Below are 16113 nucleotides of genomic sequence, written 5' to 3'. Positions count from 1 at the left end.
TCCCCCAAGGATGTTTCTGGCCAAATTTGGTTTCAATCCATGCTGAACTCTAGGACAAGTAGCGATTTATAGGATTTACCTTAATTTCCCCTATTGGGCCCCGCCCCTCCTGTCCTCAGGGGGTCAGAGCCAAAATTTATACAAGTTCTGATTCCCTTCCCCCAATGATGTTTCTGGCCAAATTTGGTTACAATCCATGCAGAACTCTAGGACAAGTAGCGATTTATAGGATTTATCTAAATTTCCCTTATTGGGCCCCGCCCCTCCTGTCCCCGAGGGGTCAGAGCCAAAATTTATACAAGTTCTGTTCCCCTTCCCCCAAGGATGTTTCTGGCCAAATTTGGTAACAATCCATGCAGAACACTAGGACAAGTAGCGATTTATAGGATTTACCTCAATTTCCCCTATTGGGCCCCGCCCCTCCTGTCCCTGTGGGGTCAGAGCCAAAATTTATACAAGTTCTATTCCACTTCCCCCAAGGATGTGTCTGGCCAAATTTGGTTTCAATCCATGCAGAACTCTAGGACAAGTAGCGATTTATAGGATTTACCTCAATTTCCCCTATTGGGCCCGCCCCTCCTGTCCCCGGGGGGTCAGAGCCAAAATTTATACAAGTTCTGTTCCCCTTCCCCCAAGGATGTTTCTTGGCCAAATTTGGTTAAAATCCATGCAGAACTCTATGACTAGTAGCGATTTAAAGGAAATGTTGACGGACAGACGGACGACGGAAGACGGACGACGGACGGACGACGACGGACGCCGCGCCATGACATAAGCTCACCGGCCCTTCGGGCCAGGTGAGCTAAAAACGAAAATAATGAAATTGTGAAAAAATCCGGGAAAAGATGTCGTGCGACAACCCTAAAAACACCATTTATTTTAACACAAGAAAAACAAATGCACAATGGGGTATTTTTGACAGATATGTGACCTAAATAAGTTTAAAAATGTTTGAAATTTCCTTCAATGAATTCAAACATTTTTTATGATATCTATACATTTTCTTAATTAACCTGTATTTAGGAGGCGTTTTATTTTGGGTACTCGAACCTGCAGAAACACAGGGCTAAAACGGGCATGCTTCAAGCTCTCTATTTCAAAATATAAGCACTGCTGACAAGTAAACAAATCATGAAATTAAAACTGAAGGCATCTTATTGTGGAAAGTTAAAAGAAAAATCTGGTTTCATGCACACGTTCGAAATTTTTCACAATGATCTTCGAAAAGTGTTCCAATTTGGGTAGCGTCATGTTAAGTGGTCTTGAAGCCGTATAAGATGGAGCTGACTTTCATCTTGATCCACAGAACAATTTATTTCTGAGAGCAGTGAAATGATCTTGCTGAAATTAAATTGGTAGGTTCCTCTTGATGCTTTGCTGTGCAATGTTTCTTCAAAATATATTGACATGTACTGTTACATGTATTAGCGTAGACTCCAGTAAGTTGAAAAATTTACTTCAATATGTCTTAAAATAAAATATGATTAAGATAATTGTATTTATAAATACCTACTAGATGAGCAGAACAAGTAACAATAAAGGGTTGTGTTACATATATTTTATTGCAGATTTTAAACAAAATGATCCAGCACATTTTGAAAGGTGACAAACATGATGCTATCGAACGTTCTTCAGTGATAATTACATTATCCAATTGGACATAATGAATTGTAATGCTATCAGTTAGAAACTGAAGTTGATAATATCAAAAGCTGTGATGTCATGTTCAGTTTAAGCTGGTACAAACACAAATCTGGGATGTGGCTTAGCACCAACGGCAAGAGTTACCTCCCCTACTGAGATAGTCTCCCTTCAAGGGTTATCTCCCCTACTAGGATTGTCTCCCTTGTGACACTAGATGCTTTAGTTAGATAATTGCCTACATATAAGCAATGGAACAAAATTAGTAATTTAAGTTTCATTTGAAGATGCGTTATCGCCGTCATAAAAAAAGTTGATATCTTCAAACAATTAAATCATCTAAGGGAAAAATAAAAACTGCTCTTCCATTAAAAATAATAAATAAAATGGACTAGCATAATATACTGCATATTAAATATGATTATTAGAATACATTATTGTAGACATGTATATACAGACTGTGAGGTATTACTGCAAAATATTTTGATGTGAACAGATTCTGTGAACACAGTAATATTGACATGAGATGTCAATATTCCTCACTGGCATAAATAATTAAACCATATATTAAAATGGGTTAAAAATTGCAGATCCCATCTATTTGGACAAATACTGAAAAGTATGTCGCAGACATAAGATATGAATTGGAGTGAAATATCACAGCACTTATGACATCTTGAATTAAAATCAATTACAAAAGCAAAATATGGAAGAATGTTAAAAATTTGAATAATTGTTAAAGGAACCAAATATAGTGTTTTATTATTGAATATCTCAAATTTGCTTTAAAATCAATTGCTTATTTCATTTATAATATTTTACCTTCTGTATTTCATTTTTAAAAATTTATTTTTTATGCATAATAATTTCATTTGACATAAAAAAGCATACATAAATAATTATGTTAAGAATGTTTAGATCTTTATGCAAGACCTCTGATTATGGATTGTGATAGTTCATCTTTCAGCACAAATTGAATGGCTGGACATGTACAAAAACTGGAACGAATGTGTCACTGACGTTAATACACCTAGCATCAATGAATCTTTATACAAATTCTCTAGGCATTATTAATACAACCTTTGCACAATTTATGTCCAAGTTCTTTCCCTATAAGGGCAGATTGACAAATATACAAATATATATTCAAATTGTCTACTAATAATATCATCAGCGATACAATAATATTTTAATGATACAATTTTGGAATGAGAAGTTCTACTTCCATAATGTTTTTACTAGATTTTTTAATTTACACAACTCTTTACACATATTACTTTCCTTTTATTACAAATAATGTAATGTGTAAATATTCTTATGTGATTATAATGGTTTGAGACAACGAGATAGGTTTAAATTAATGTACATTGGTCCTTTTGACCAACACATAGTTCTTAGAACCACTTTTGAAGACCTGGTTAGATCTTTCTGGTTCTCTCCCGATGTACTTAAAATAAAATTGGACATATTTGGTTCAGACCAACACGTAGTTATATTACTTGAACCACTTTTGAAGACCTGGTCAGATCTTTCTGGTTCTCTGCCAATGTCCCTAAAATGTGACCGGACAATTTTTTGGTCCAGTACCAATGTCCTGTAACCTTTACTGGACATTCTCTGGTTCCTTGACCAAAATATCCATCACATTTTGAATGATTATCTTGTCAATCAAATGAATGTTTTAAAGTCCATTTTCTTCCGTTATCACAAATTCCTCATCATGAAGCGTTTCCTCCATGTGCACTCTGCTCGGTCTCTTTTGGCTGACCTTGACCTTCGCAAGTCGACCTCGACCTTGGCGATGAGGAAGGAAGTTCTTTGGTATAGTAGATAGTTGCTGTTGCTATGGCGTTCCTGTCAGCACTGGAAGAGCAAGAGAAGATGGGTGAAATAGGGTGGAGAATTTGGCAACTTTACCTTAGCACTATCTAGAAGGCACAGAGTATATCATGGAAAATTCATCTACCAAGTCAAAACAAAATTTATAATTTATCACTATGAAATTGTCTTTATAACTTCCTACATTAAAATTTTCTAAGTTTATGCAAAAATTCTATTTAATGCCCATGAAATCATAAATGGCAGTTTGATTTGTATAAAAGCAAGTGATACCGTCTGATGATCTTGGTAAGTGTATATTCCATTGTTTACACTAGGCCTTCCTCTGGCACTGTCATGATAATTACCAGTTATAACCTGAAGTGGCATTGTTCTGGTCCTAAATGTCATTCCAAATAAACACTATTAGCAGTATAGCATCATGCTGAATCATGATGCCTCGATCCAATTCATACATACAACACAATAGTCATCCTCGACACTCCAGGCGTATAACACTATGTTTTGGAGTATCGAGGATGCAGAATAGTGCATCAACAGAAATATTAGTTTCAACTTGGACTAACTGAAATCTTGAGTCAATCACACAATATATAATGATACATTCCATACTTTACAAACATTTTTATGATAAATCACAGCATGAAAAGGCTTGAATGAAATGGATTTTTGAAAATGCTTCATTAAAAAAACTTTTTTTTTCAGAAAATAATGGATCCATGATGAAATCTTTTATAAAGTTTTCAGTTTTTTAATACACGACTCATTTATTTGTAAGAGTGCTCTAAAAAGTGTTTTATCATATTTGATACGGAAAAAAAATAATACATAATTTATTTTCATGACAGTCTTTGCAGCGTTGATGGATTATCATCAAAAATGTCTGTACACAGTGTGGCAGTCAACTGTATCAACTACAACATTAACACATGTACATATTGGTAGGCAAGTGTGTCGCAGTTGAATGAAAAATGTACATTATCAAAATCCATATTTACCATTTTCTGGTAAATATTACATATGGTAAACATACCGGTATTTATGGAATATTCTTATTAGTAATAGTTAAGCATTTTTTTTTTCCATTTGAAGGTTTATAAAACACATAATGGCATAATTTCCAGCTGTTTTGACTATAATCTGTTTGAATAATTTTACTAAAAGATGACATCTGAAGTAACTGAATACTTCGAAGAAACAAGATCAATATTCATGACCTTGACCTTTTAGCATATTAATTAATGACCTTGAATTTTGATCAAGTTTCATATATATATAATTTGTATTTAACATCAATTTTAACAATTCAATTTTGATTGGATTTATGGACAAACAGCTGAGAGCACAGCCTTGGAATATTGTGTTTTCAATTCACACATATCTATTGTTGAAAATAAAACATATTACTACACAAAATCATGCTGATTATGTATGTGTCAGATGATGCTTATAAATAATCCAGGAAAATCAAATTTGAAAATAACATGCACATATGTACTACTACAAGCAATTACACATGCTATTTGGAAGAAATGCAAAAGTTAGTTGTTTTTTTACCTGGTAAATGTTTTGAGAAAATATGGTATCAATCCTATATAAAATATTCTGATGTCCAATCAGGTCTCATATTATGGGAGATCAAATGGCTATCTTTTGGTTTGTATGAAATTTTGTTTTGAACCACTCGAAAGTTGTTTTTTTTGTTTTGAACCACTGGAAAGTTGTTTTTTTACCGATGAGAAATGAATTGGTCTGTGCTGTTATGGATGCTATGTTCTTATGTGTCCGATACTTCATCCTTATTTTGTTGGTTGGCATGTCACAGGGCATAGATTTTTATCTTTATTATCTGAACAAAATAACAAATAATCTATAAATTTTTATCTTACTTATCTGAACAAAATAATAAATAATCTAGCTCTATCACACTCTCTCCTGGCCATTTTTTAGCCCTGTCATTATCTTAGTAACTCAGAGGACAGTTTTCTACACAATTTATATTTTACCGTAAAATGAAGATAGTATGCTACACTACACACTATGTAACATGTAGTGTAACAGTGAGTCACAAAGATCCAGCATATCACTCCAGCTATGATTCAGAATTCCAAGTCAGTGTCTATATGAATGCTCCTTTCATCATTTTACAGAGTTCCTACATTTTTCATGACACATTGGTGTTTATTTGTAGTTTCTCTACAACCATGCGGTCCTTTACACTAAACAGATAAAGTGAATCAAATATTCATACTGAAAACTTATATACCAGGCCTTTGGCATTTCCCTGCCTACAATAATTTACATTGATGTTGCCTGTACAATAATTTTGACATTTGGAAGTAGAAAACAAAACAAAATACATCAAAAGGTTCATGGGACCTGTATCACTCCACTCATAGAGACACCATTATTATATAACTGTATTATCATATCACCTAGACAAAAGGTCAAAAACTCGTCTGTTGAAACAGCTTAGATGATAATTATGATTCCTTAATACAGTATAAAGGTAGCCATATTGTTTTACCATGGTGACCAAGCACTCCAACATCTGTTCAGGGGAGAAACTTTCAAAATATGAAAGACAGAAATGAAAATAAGAGGGGAAAGGAAGAAATAAGGTACCATATACATCAGATGAAGAAGCACCCAGAAATATTATCATTATCTACACATATATACATTATATCCCCAGCTAGCCTCCTCCAACCCCTTCTGTAATTTTCCCCCTGGGGTGCCCATTGTACCCAGTGTGAGATCCCTGGCAATAATTCTGCTGATCAATACTTGTGATAAGTAGCCCAGCAGCCCACTAGTGCAAGCTAGGCTCATCTGCTGGCTGCTGAGACTGCTCTCCTCTTCAGGGGCCGTCTCAGAAGGTAACTTAGACTAGAGGGGGATTACAGATACCAAACTAACTATTGTTCCTGGCCTTCCAACAGTTTATATGCTGAACTCCAAATACAAGGAGCAGGTATATTAGTGAAATAATCTTTTACAGGGGCTGTGGTGGCCAAGCCGTTAAAATGTCGTGACATATTACCACAAACCCTTCACCTATGGGTCACGAGTTCAAATCCCATGGTGGGCACTTGCTAGATACTGATGACCGATGGTCAATGGTTTTCCTATTAGCTCCTGGTACTCTGCTGTAATTTTCTCCACTAATAAACATGGTACGTCCTTAAATGACCCTGGCTGTTAATAGGGTAAGGGATATTAAATCAATCAATCTAAATGAAATCTTTTACGTCAACAAGAATCTTAGGGCAATTACATGTACTAATGTCAAAAGTACACATGTACCAGTACACAATAGAAGAATATCTGCATCCTGAGGCAATTGTAATTAACACTACAAGAATGACTAAACATAGAATATATATAGATCTTAAAAAATGAATTTGAAATACTTCAATTTGCAGATATGTCCAAAAGGATTTTATAGGTATATAGAATGTATGGAGAAGTCTTCTAAACTATATGAAAATTGAGGATTTGAAAATCTTTTTTTCTCAGAGAATTTGATCTTCATGTGATACACATCTGATAGACAGATTTACTAGAAATATGTGGTGAACGAGCTCAAGTGTTGTGTTTGATATGGACTTGTATACACATCTAGTTGTCAGCACTATATGTCATGGCTCCCACTATTTACAAGGTAGGGCTGTCACATGCCAAACAGCTTACTCACATGGATTACTGACAGAGTGCGTCTTCCAAATTACCGATTCATTTCCATCAAAACAGAAAATATATCATAATTAATTCAGAACCTCAAGTTTATAGCTGTAAAGCTCTGGTTTCTTCACAGTATCTAGAGCTACAATTTTGAAGGATGAGGGAGGGGGAGGGGGTCATATTTTATAAGGTACATTGTGTAATACATTGTATAATGTAATGAAGTTTTAATCCCATGTGGGGAGCCATGCAGTTGCCAGCATGCAGGTACTGCTGGTTGGTGAATTTTTTCTGGGTATTCTGGCTTTTTGCACTTCCTACACCAGCTGGCATGTCCTTAAATGACCTTGGGCTGTTAAACCCATCAAACCAGTCAAACTTAAACGTTCTCTCTCCATCCTAAATCAGTTGGTTTTGAGATTGTCCCCATTATAACAAATTAAGAAATTTCCACAGCAACTGGCAGATCAATGTCTGGTGTGCAATCTTATCTTTTGACTTTCAAATTTCATCAACAAAATCACAGAAGTGGTTGATATAAACAACCTGCTAGTCTGTTTTACACGATAGCTGGTAGGTGCTTACTAAAAGTACTAAGGTTAACTGTCATGGCAAAACCACTGCAAGAAAGAACAGCCCGAACAATATAACCTAGCTATCCAAAGAACAATTCATGAAAGAAATAAAAGATTTTCTTGTTAAACTGTTTCCTCTGATATACAGATTAGTAACATTATGTTAAATCTGCATATGAAAAGGCAATGATCATGTATGAGTTTGTAGAAAAGTGCAAGATCATCTGCTCTATTTCTACAAGTTTTAGGGCAATACACCCATTTTTCTCTGTATGACACAAAATAAGGACAAAAGAGGGTCAAGGCTATTTGTTTTTAACTCATTCAACCCATAAATTTCATAATGGACTGGTCTGGTCTGGTCTTTGATTTAGAAGAGCCTAATTGTGTGTTTTGGGGTGAATTAGTTTAATCATATATGACCTGAAGGCTGAAGGCACAAGGTCGTCATGTCAGTGACTGTATGACTAGTTCAGGGCACAAGGTTTGACTTGACCCAGAAAATACCGGTAGTTAGTTCATGTGTTCTGCTGAATAAGATAACAGTCATATTGGTCCTGCCGAAATTATTAAAGGCATTGCATGGGTCATGTTTTCTCTTTGTATAGTCATGTATGAGTTCAATGAAATATGATTTTTGAAAATTCACTTCATACAATTTCATCAAATCAACAACATTTTGTGCAGAGCAAATAACTAATTCTAATTTATGGGATTATATAAAGTGATTGTAATTTAAAAGTGCAAGTTCTGACAATATGTAACAAATTTGTTTTGCAAATTCAGAGCTGATGCAGACAATATACTTGATGAAAAAGTTTCAATAACACAGTTGAAACCCATTATTTCCGAGAAGAATTCTGGTAAACTTATATCATATATATGCAAGTTTAGATGTGGAGAATATTTAGGTAAATTTTACAGATATTTGGATTTAAGTTCAAGAAAACAGGGTTCAATCGTCATCAGCTCAGCTAGTATAGGATGAAACTAAAATAAAGTACAACATTAAATGCTGACATTTGTATTGATCAACGTAAAAATACTATTACAACATAAATCAGCATGCAATTAAACATAACTGTAAAATCACATAATGTATTCACTCATTCACCCCTGAAAATTTATAGTGGACTGTTCCATTCTTTGAATTAGTAGAGTTCAAATGGATTTTGAGGGGTGGATGAGCTAAACATAAAACATGTGTTACAAATCATAATTAGAAGCTGCAATGGAAGACTTGTACAAATTAAATCATAGGACAGTCGCACCACATGGTAATCATGAACCACAAAGAGAGGTACCACAAGACAGAGCAACTGAAACAAGGGCATAACAGAAGGTGAAATGAGGAATGCGATATTAGTATAAGTTACATACTAGTATCCTCTCCCCGGATACAATCCCGGCCCGGGATCGACAGACAAACCTACAAATAGACCAGATAATATCACCATAGTAACCTGGTCATCACATGTCACATCCCATAAAAACATTCATGACCTTTCTGGAAACATTGGTTCACTATCTCTTGTTTGTTTTTTTATTGCAACTGCATCATTTTGGCAAGTAAACATCTTTATTTTTTATTCAGTAACTTCACATATATCTAATTATGTTATAAAAAGAGTGAATTGCCCATTTTAACCTAGCTTAATAAATGACTTGAATTTTTTTCTTTTTTTTTTTTTTTGGTATATATTATTCTTTAAAACTAATTTTGCATTTAACAGAAGAAAAAAAAATAAAGTGTGAATCTTTTTCATTTTAAATTAATCACACATGATCATCAATCTTTATTCATTATAGATCAATTTGTTAATTAACTTTAGGAGTGTATAAGTGCTTAATTAAAGAGCAAGTAACAGCAATGGTTAATTAAGTACAGATAATTAATTAACTTCATGTTCTAAACAGAGCCTAAAAGCATGGACTGTGATTTATTGGTTCTATCCATTCCGAGGAAATCAAGCTTCATAAAATCCGACCATAATATATATTCTACACAGCTAGCGTTCAGTCAGATGAAAATGGTCCAGAAAGATCTCAACATGGGACAAGAAATCAATTTTCCAGGCGATGTACAAACACTGTTATGCGTACCAGAATGAACGAATTCTCCCTAATATTGATCACAAGAATATGTTTGAGTTTGAGGCCAACATGAACAGTTAACAAATAGATATCGCAAAATACATTTTTAAATTGTTTTGAATACATTATGCAATTTAAATCATCAGGTATGACCTTTGACCTGATACTTATATTTTTTATACTGACCTTGAATTTTCATGATCGTTATGATTTTTATTAATTAAAGTGTTGGCTTTGATTGATAGAATAAAGGCTATTATTATCGCTATTGTTTATGACTAAATAAAACATACTATCCAAGATTCAGAAATAATGCACAGTACAAAAATTGTTTTCATTATATATTATCTTATATCATGATTTAGAGGTTGCTGATTCCAGATTTCTCCAGAATGACCTATATATATATATATATGACCTCATAACTAATTGAGATTGTATATTACTATTAGGTATATATTTATGATATGACTGCATTAAATCTGAATCCTTCAGAAATGACTTAACTTTGCTTATAATGAATAAATATGTATAACAAAGCATATGGAGTCCATCTTTGATCATGAGTACATTATAGAAGGAAGCCTCATAAGGTTTATAAATGAACAATCATAATTAACTCATAAAAGAAGCAATACATATCTTATGATATAACTGATTAATTCAAATCTACCGGTAGAACTTATAAGATTTTCTTTAAAGTTAGAAGTGATCAGTTTGCCATTCTTGCATCAATGCAGCATATATATTCTGAAAGCATTTGCATTCAGTTAGTTTTGATTGGTGGTTATATATAAACATCAGGGCACCTGTAGCCAATCATCAATGGTCAAAACGGTAAAAGGAACCACACGGTTTGTGCATGAGCATTAATATATATCGTGGTGAAGGTAAATAACGCACTCATGGAATATGAAAAATACACGCATCAATATGGTGGCAATAAAATCATGGATGGAGAAAATAAGCAAGAAATAAAAATAGTTTTACTGATATATTTGTCCGTGGCAGCAGCGGTAATCACTTCCTGATGTAATATCTAGCTCTACTACTGGAGTAAACATGCACACACTTACCGAGCCCAGGTAAGGAATGGAGAGAAGGTGATCAGAGGTAAAGAGAAGAGATGGAAAAATGGTTTTCAAGTATCTCATATAAAAACAATATTACACCCTTTCAAATCTTGATTGATCGACCGCCTATCTCCCCACATCCAGAGATCAAACGATCAAATCTGCATCTTAAAAATGTTTTAGGTCACTAATAGCAGTTCAAAAGATGTATTGAATAAAGGTTTTGGTTTATTTGCTCTGGATAACATTCAAAATCTTCAGAAAACTTTTTTTAGTGAAGACTTTGATCTTTAAACTGTATATCTGAAAGGGTGTGTATTGTTTATCTCAAAGAAAAAATCTTTACGATATATAGATATAGTAAAGAATCCAACCTTTGAGTTTTAATGACTGGCGTTACTAAGTCTAGATCTCTGTGGTGTTTGGAACCGGAGTGCGACCTGGCTACAAGAGGTCAAGGTTAGAAACTGTGTACAAAGTCTAACCTGGTTAGAGAGACAAGCGCCTTCATAACAGCCACCACCCACTCATACAAATGGTTAGGTAGCTTGGGCGTACCCGGTAACTATGGATCACTTACCGTGTTACGTAAGCCATGGTAGTGGAAAAGTGCCTAATAGTCTCTCTTGTTATGATGGTGTGAACGACCCGAACCACCGTAACGGTCATACGACTCTTCATGATATGGATTGTAGTTGCGACTTACTTTGGAAGCCCCCATTTTACTTCGGCCCCCGCCGCCACCACCGCCACCGCCACCTTGGCGGCGCATGTTGCGACGCTCTCGGTCAAACTCTAGGTCCTCCAACCTCTGCGTCAAGGTCAATTTCTGCTGAATTGCCATCCTCAACAAGGAATTGAGTGTTTTCTTTTCCTCCTCGGCACTCGCCAGTTGACGTTGCATTTCGTCTAGCTGAGTTACATACTCATCACACCTCTGAGCGAACATCGCTCGCAACGAAGCAAACGTAGCAGCATCCTCTTTAAGTGCTTTGAGTTCATTTCTCAATTTCACCATGGTTTCAGTTACTATGACCTTTTCTGTGAGGTATTTCTGTTTCAGATTCGCCAGAGCAACTTCAGCGGCAGACTTGTTGGCCTTCAGCACGCTGCGGAGTGTTGCAATCTGTTCGCGTTTGGTGGAAAGCATGGCCTTCAGTTTGACCACCTGTTCCTGCAGTTCCTGAACGTCCTGGTTTTCTGTGTCTACTGACCGTTGCTGCGACACCTCCATGAGGTGCTCAACACCACGCTTCAGATATTTCACCTGGTCAATGATGGTTTCGGTCAGTTTGTAACAGGAAATTGGATCACCCTTAATGTCACCATTCACAACGTCCTTTTTGGATTTTGATTTCAGTTTGGCCGATTTCTCCGAGCCTTCCTTGTCTTCCTTTTCTTCGCTGCTCTCTCGGTCCTGTCGTGACATCATTGCAGCTGATTTCACATGATCTAACATAACACGGCTCGGCGTTTCTCCGCTGACCTCACAAACCAAGTGGTACAGTTGTGCAAGCTCCTCGGTAACCCTGACCAGTTCATCCTGTGTGGTAGTTAGGCTGCCCTGAGCTTCACCCGCGGCAAGTGACATAGATTTGAGATCCTTTCCAAGTTCAATAATGGTGTCATGGTAACCGTTACACTTATTCTTCATTGCCTCAATGGCTTCTTCTATACTCTTATCAGATTTTGACCCTCCAAGTTGGCTTCGCTCTTGGAGGCGATTCAGTTCCTCGTGTAAGTTATTAATCTCCTGTAAAGCGTTTGAGTATTTATTCTCCCCAGGACTCCCGTTTTTGGCAAATGTTCCCTGAGATTCTCCTTGAATTAGAGTACTAATCTGAGCTTTGAGCTGATCAGCCCGCTGTTTCTGTTCGACTAAGTCTGTTTGCGTATCTTGTATTAATTTTTGGGCTTCATCGAGAGCCGATTGGAGTTCTAACTTTTCGTTTTCACTCTGGCTTAACATTTGTTCTAGCTTTTTCACTTCATTTTCCTGAATTTCACTGAGAATGTCATTCACTTTGCCTGGTCCTGGCTTCACCGGTGATTTGGTTTCCTCCTGTTTAAAGTCGGCTTCGATTCGTTTGAGGGCGGGATTGTTTTGTTCCCCCTCCTCGTTATCCTCCTCAAAATCGTTATTGTTAGGGACAAGATCTTTTAGACCCTCGCTTAGTCCTCCAAAATGAGCAAGGTTACTCAGATTAAACATAGACTCCTGACTTAAGCGCTGATCCAGTTCTTTTTTATAAGCATGTTTCTGCTCTCGCTCATGCTGAAGTGAATTCAGAGCCTCATCAAGATTTTTTTCTACAATCCGTTTGAGGCCCATCGCATCTTCTAACTGAATGTGAAGGTCGTCTGCCTCTTCTTGAAGGCGTTTGATCTCATGTTTCATTCCTTCATATTCTACCTGGCCCTGTTTTAGTTGTGATACTTGTTTTTGTAACGAGATATTTTCATCCTCCAACTCGGCGTAATCGACCAAGTTCCGATTCTCTCGAATCTTGTACTCCCGCAGTTCATTTTTGTACTGGCGTCTTTGTTCCTCGAGAGAGTCGGAACTTTGTTGGAGTTCTAGAACGGCGGAGTTTAATCGTTCGTTCTCGCCCTCGAATCGTTCTAGCGCCTGTTTACATGTCTTTAGTTCTGTTTCTAGGTCTAAGATCACAGATTTGTAACTTTCTTCCCGTGTTGCAGTCTCAAGCAGAAAGCTATCCTCTTGGTGGATGCCACTCTTCTGCTGCTTGCGAAAGGTGTCCTGATGTTTGCTCAAGGCCTGCAAGTAAACAAAAGCATAAGTAAGTACACAAAACCAAAGAATCAAGACATTGCATGGTTATAAGGCACAAAATACTCATGAATGTAAACATTCCAATGCCATTCACAGCCAGTGGGTATGGGTTGGCGGTTTTCTCTATGTACTCCACATCCTATAGCTACAATATACATTGTTTACAGGTAATGGCCATAGGTCTATGGTTTTATTCTGGAAAATCTTGCCTCCCACACCTTTAATCCACAGCAAGTACTTAAAATAGCTGTTAAATAGGATAAAACACGTATAAAGAAAGCAAATAGCATATATTCTCATTTTGCTGAAATCACAATTTTATCTATTATATTGCTGAATGTGGTCCCCTAAACATGTAAAGATGAAAGGATAAATGGGAAAAGGAAAAAAAGAAATTAAAGCATTATCTATTAAAGGGAGGTAATGTTATAAAGGAATGGAATGTCTCCCCTAGATTAATGTTATAGAGTGGGAACAGATTGTCTCCCTTTATGTATTACACAAACTACATGTATTAAATAATCTCTGGTAACTTCTGAAAATAATCCTCAACCAGGATATTAAATCACCAAATATAATAAGTACAAGAGGCCCAGAGTGATTTTAGATACAATGTCGAAATGGAGTGAAACATGGCTTCTAAAAGTGCACCCAGATAAATGTAAAACACATGAGGATACCACAAACAGAGAACAAGAAACCAATGCGAGGAAATTATACAATACCAGCTCAATGGGAAAAAACTCACTGCAAAATATAGACAAGAAAAAGATACAGGAGTAGTTGTAGATTCCACGTTAAGCTTCGACAGCCATATCATCAGAGAAAGTAAAAAAAGCCAATTCCATATTTGGACTTTTGAGAAGAACTTTTCAGTTTTTAGACATCAAATCATTTATTCCGCTATATAAATGCTTAGTTCGTCTCATTTGGACTATGCTTGCCCCGTATGGGCGCCTTACCTACAGAAGCATATAGAAATGATAGAAAGTGTCCCAAAGAAGAGCGACAAAATGTCTACCAGGTAATGTCACATTCTAGCATATAGTCAAAGACTGGAGAACTGAAATTACCAACATTGGCATATAGAAGAAATACGTGAGGAGACATGATAGAACTCTTCTCAAAATTTTAGATGGGAGTATATGACTCCGAATGTTGTAACATTTCATTCTTTATGGAAAGATGCAACGGACCGCGAGAGAGCAGCAGGAGGCAAATAGGAGGAAGCTATTCCATACAAGATCTAACTATGAGATTAGAAGAAACTTTTTTCAGAGCTAAGATATGGAAAATCTACCAGAGAATGTAGTGATGGCGCCAAATATAAACTCCTTCAAAAATGCGTTAGATAAACATTGGAAAGAACAAGAACTCTTATACAACTACAAAGCCTTTATACATCATTAATTTATTATTATTACCGGATAAAAATGTATTAACTGTAAACTCTATATTTTGTCATCTGGTATAGAGGACTTTACATATAAGTCTGAACCAGAAATAAACTTATCTTATCTTATCTTAATGTACATATTCATCTCGCCCAAAGAGCACAACAAAGCTAAGTGTATATTTATACTGGGACGAAATGGCGTTTTCAATTGATGTAGCTAGGTGTAGAAAATGCTTAAATTGATTTGATGTACAGGTGGTATAAAGGTCATGCGAACATGACCTCTTATGGGATGTTGTCAGATCCTCTTTTGAACGGAGTGGTTATAGGGATCTGTAATTTAATCAGATAAGTCTATTTACCATGTCCACAGGGACCTGGCACGAAATGTTTTAACCAACAGTATACATATATATATTTATTATAGTAATATTTTATTAATACCTTCAGCTTTGCCTATGTCTAGGAACTTAGAATATCGATAATATCAGTATGCGTAAAAAAACATCGCCCATACGACTTTGTGTTCTGGTATTAACATATGGTAAGGGAACACCAGTATCACATAAGGTTGATATAGATACAAAGTAATCGTTTAAAACATTAGCTTTTCGTTCATTATCTACCATAATAGTATTATTAACAGGATATCTTAATGGGATATTAGAAACTGTATCACAACCCTTTATCAAATTACGCTGAAGTTTCCAGAAATCATTTTGGTTATTTTTGGCAAAATTGTCTAATAGTCCATTTACATTAGCGAAAAACAATTCCCTGGTTCTGCGTTTTAAATTATTGACATGATTTCTTTGCTTTTTCAAATTTATCTAAATTTAGCAATGAATAGCTACGTTTAAGTTTTTTATGTAACCTATTTCTCACTCTTATTTCATGTCGTAATTCATATGTAAACACGGCTTATCATTAGGTCTTATAATAATATTTTTTAGTGGGAATACAAACACGGGCATATTCTGAGTATTTTTTCAGAAAATAATTTACACATATCATTAC

General features: G+C 35.6%; 1 protein-coding gene across 1 annotated transcript; it reads right to left on the bottom strand.

Annotated features, from left to right (window-relative positions):
- Window positions 1-1543: 1543 nt before the first annotated feature.
- Window positions 1544-15814, bottom strand: LOC138336592 (protein bicaudal D-like). The gene is made up of 4 exons (XM_069286106.1): window positions 15794-15814; window positions 11613-13685; window positions 9120-9168; window positions 1544-3504 (listed from the first exon to the last, which is right to left on the bottom strand). Exons 1-4 carry the CDS (start codon window positions 15812-15814, stop codon window positions 3485-3487), a joined length of 2163 nt encoding a protein of 720 aa, XP_069142207.1. The 3' UTR covers window positions 1544-3484.
- Window positions 15815-16113: the final 299 nt, after the last annotated feature.

The sequence above is a fragment of the Argopecten irradians genome, chromosome 12 (genome assembly GCF_041381155.1).
Source record: "Argopecten irradians isolate NY chromosome 12, Ai_NY, whole genome shotgun sequence".
Classification (NCBI taxonomy): Eukaryota; Metazoa; Mollusca; class Bivalvia; order Pectinida; family Pectinidae; genus Argopecten; species Argopecten irradians.
The sequence above is the reverse complement of the archived record's forward strand: the minus strand, read 5'-3'. Positions and strand labels throughout refer to the sequence as shown.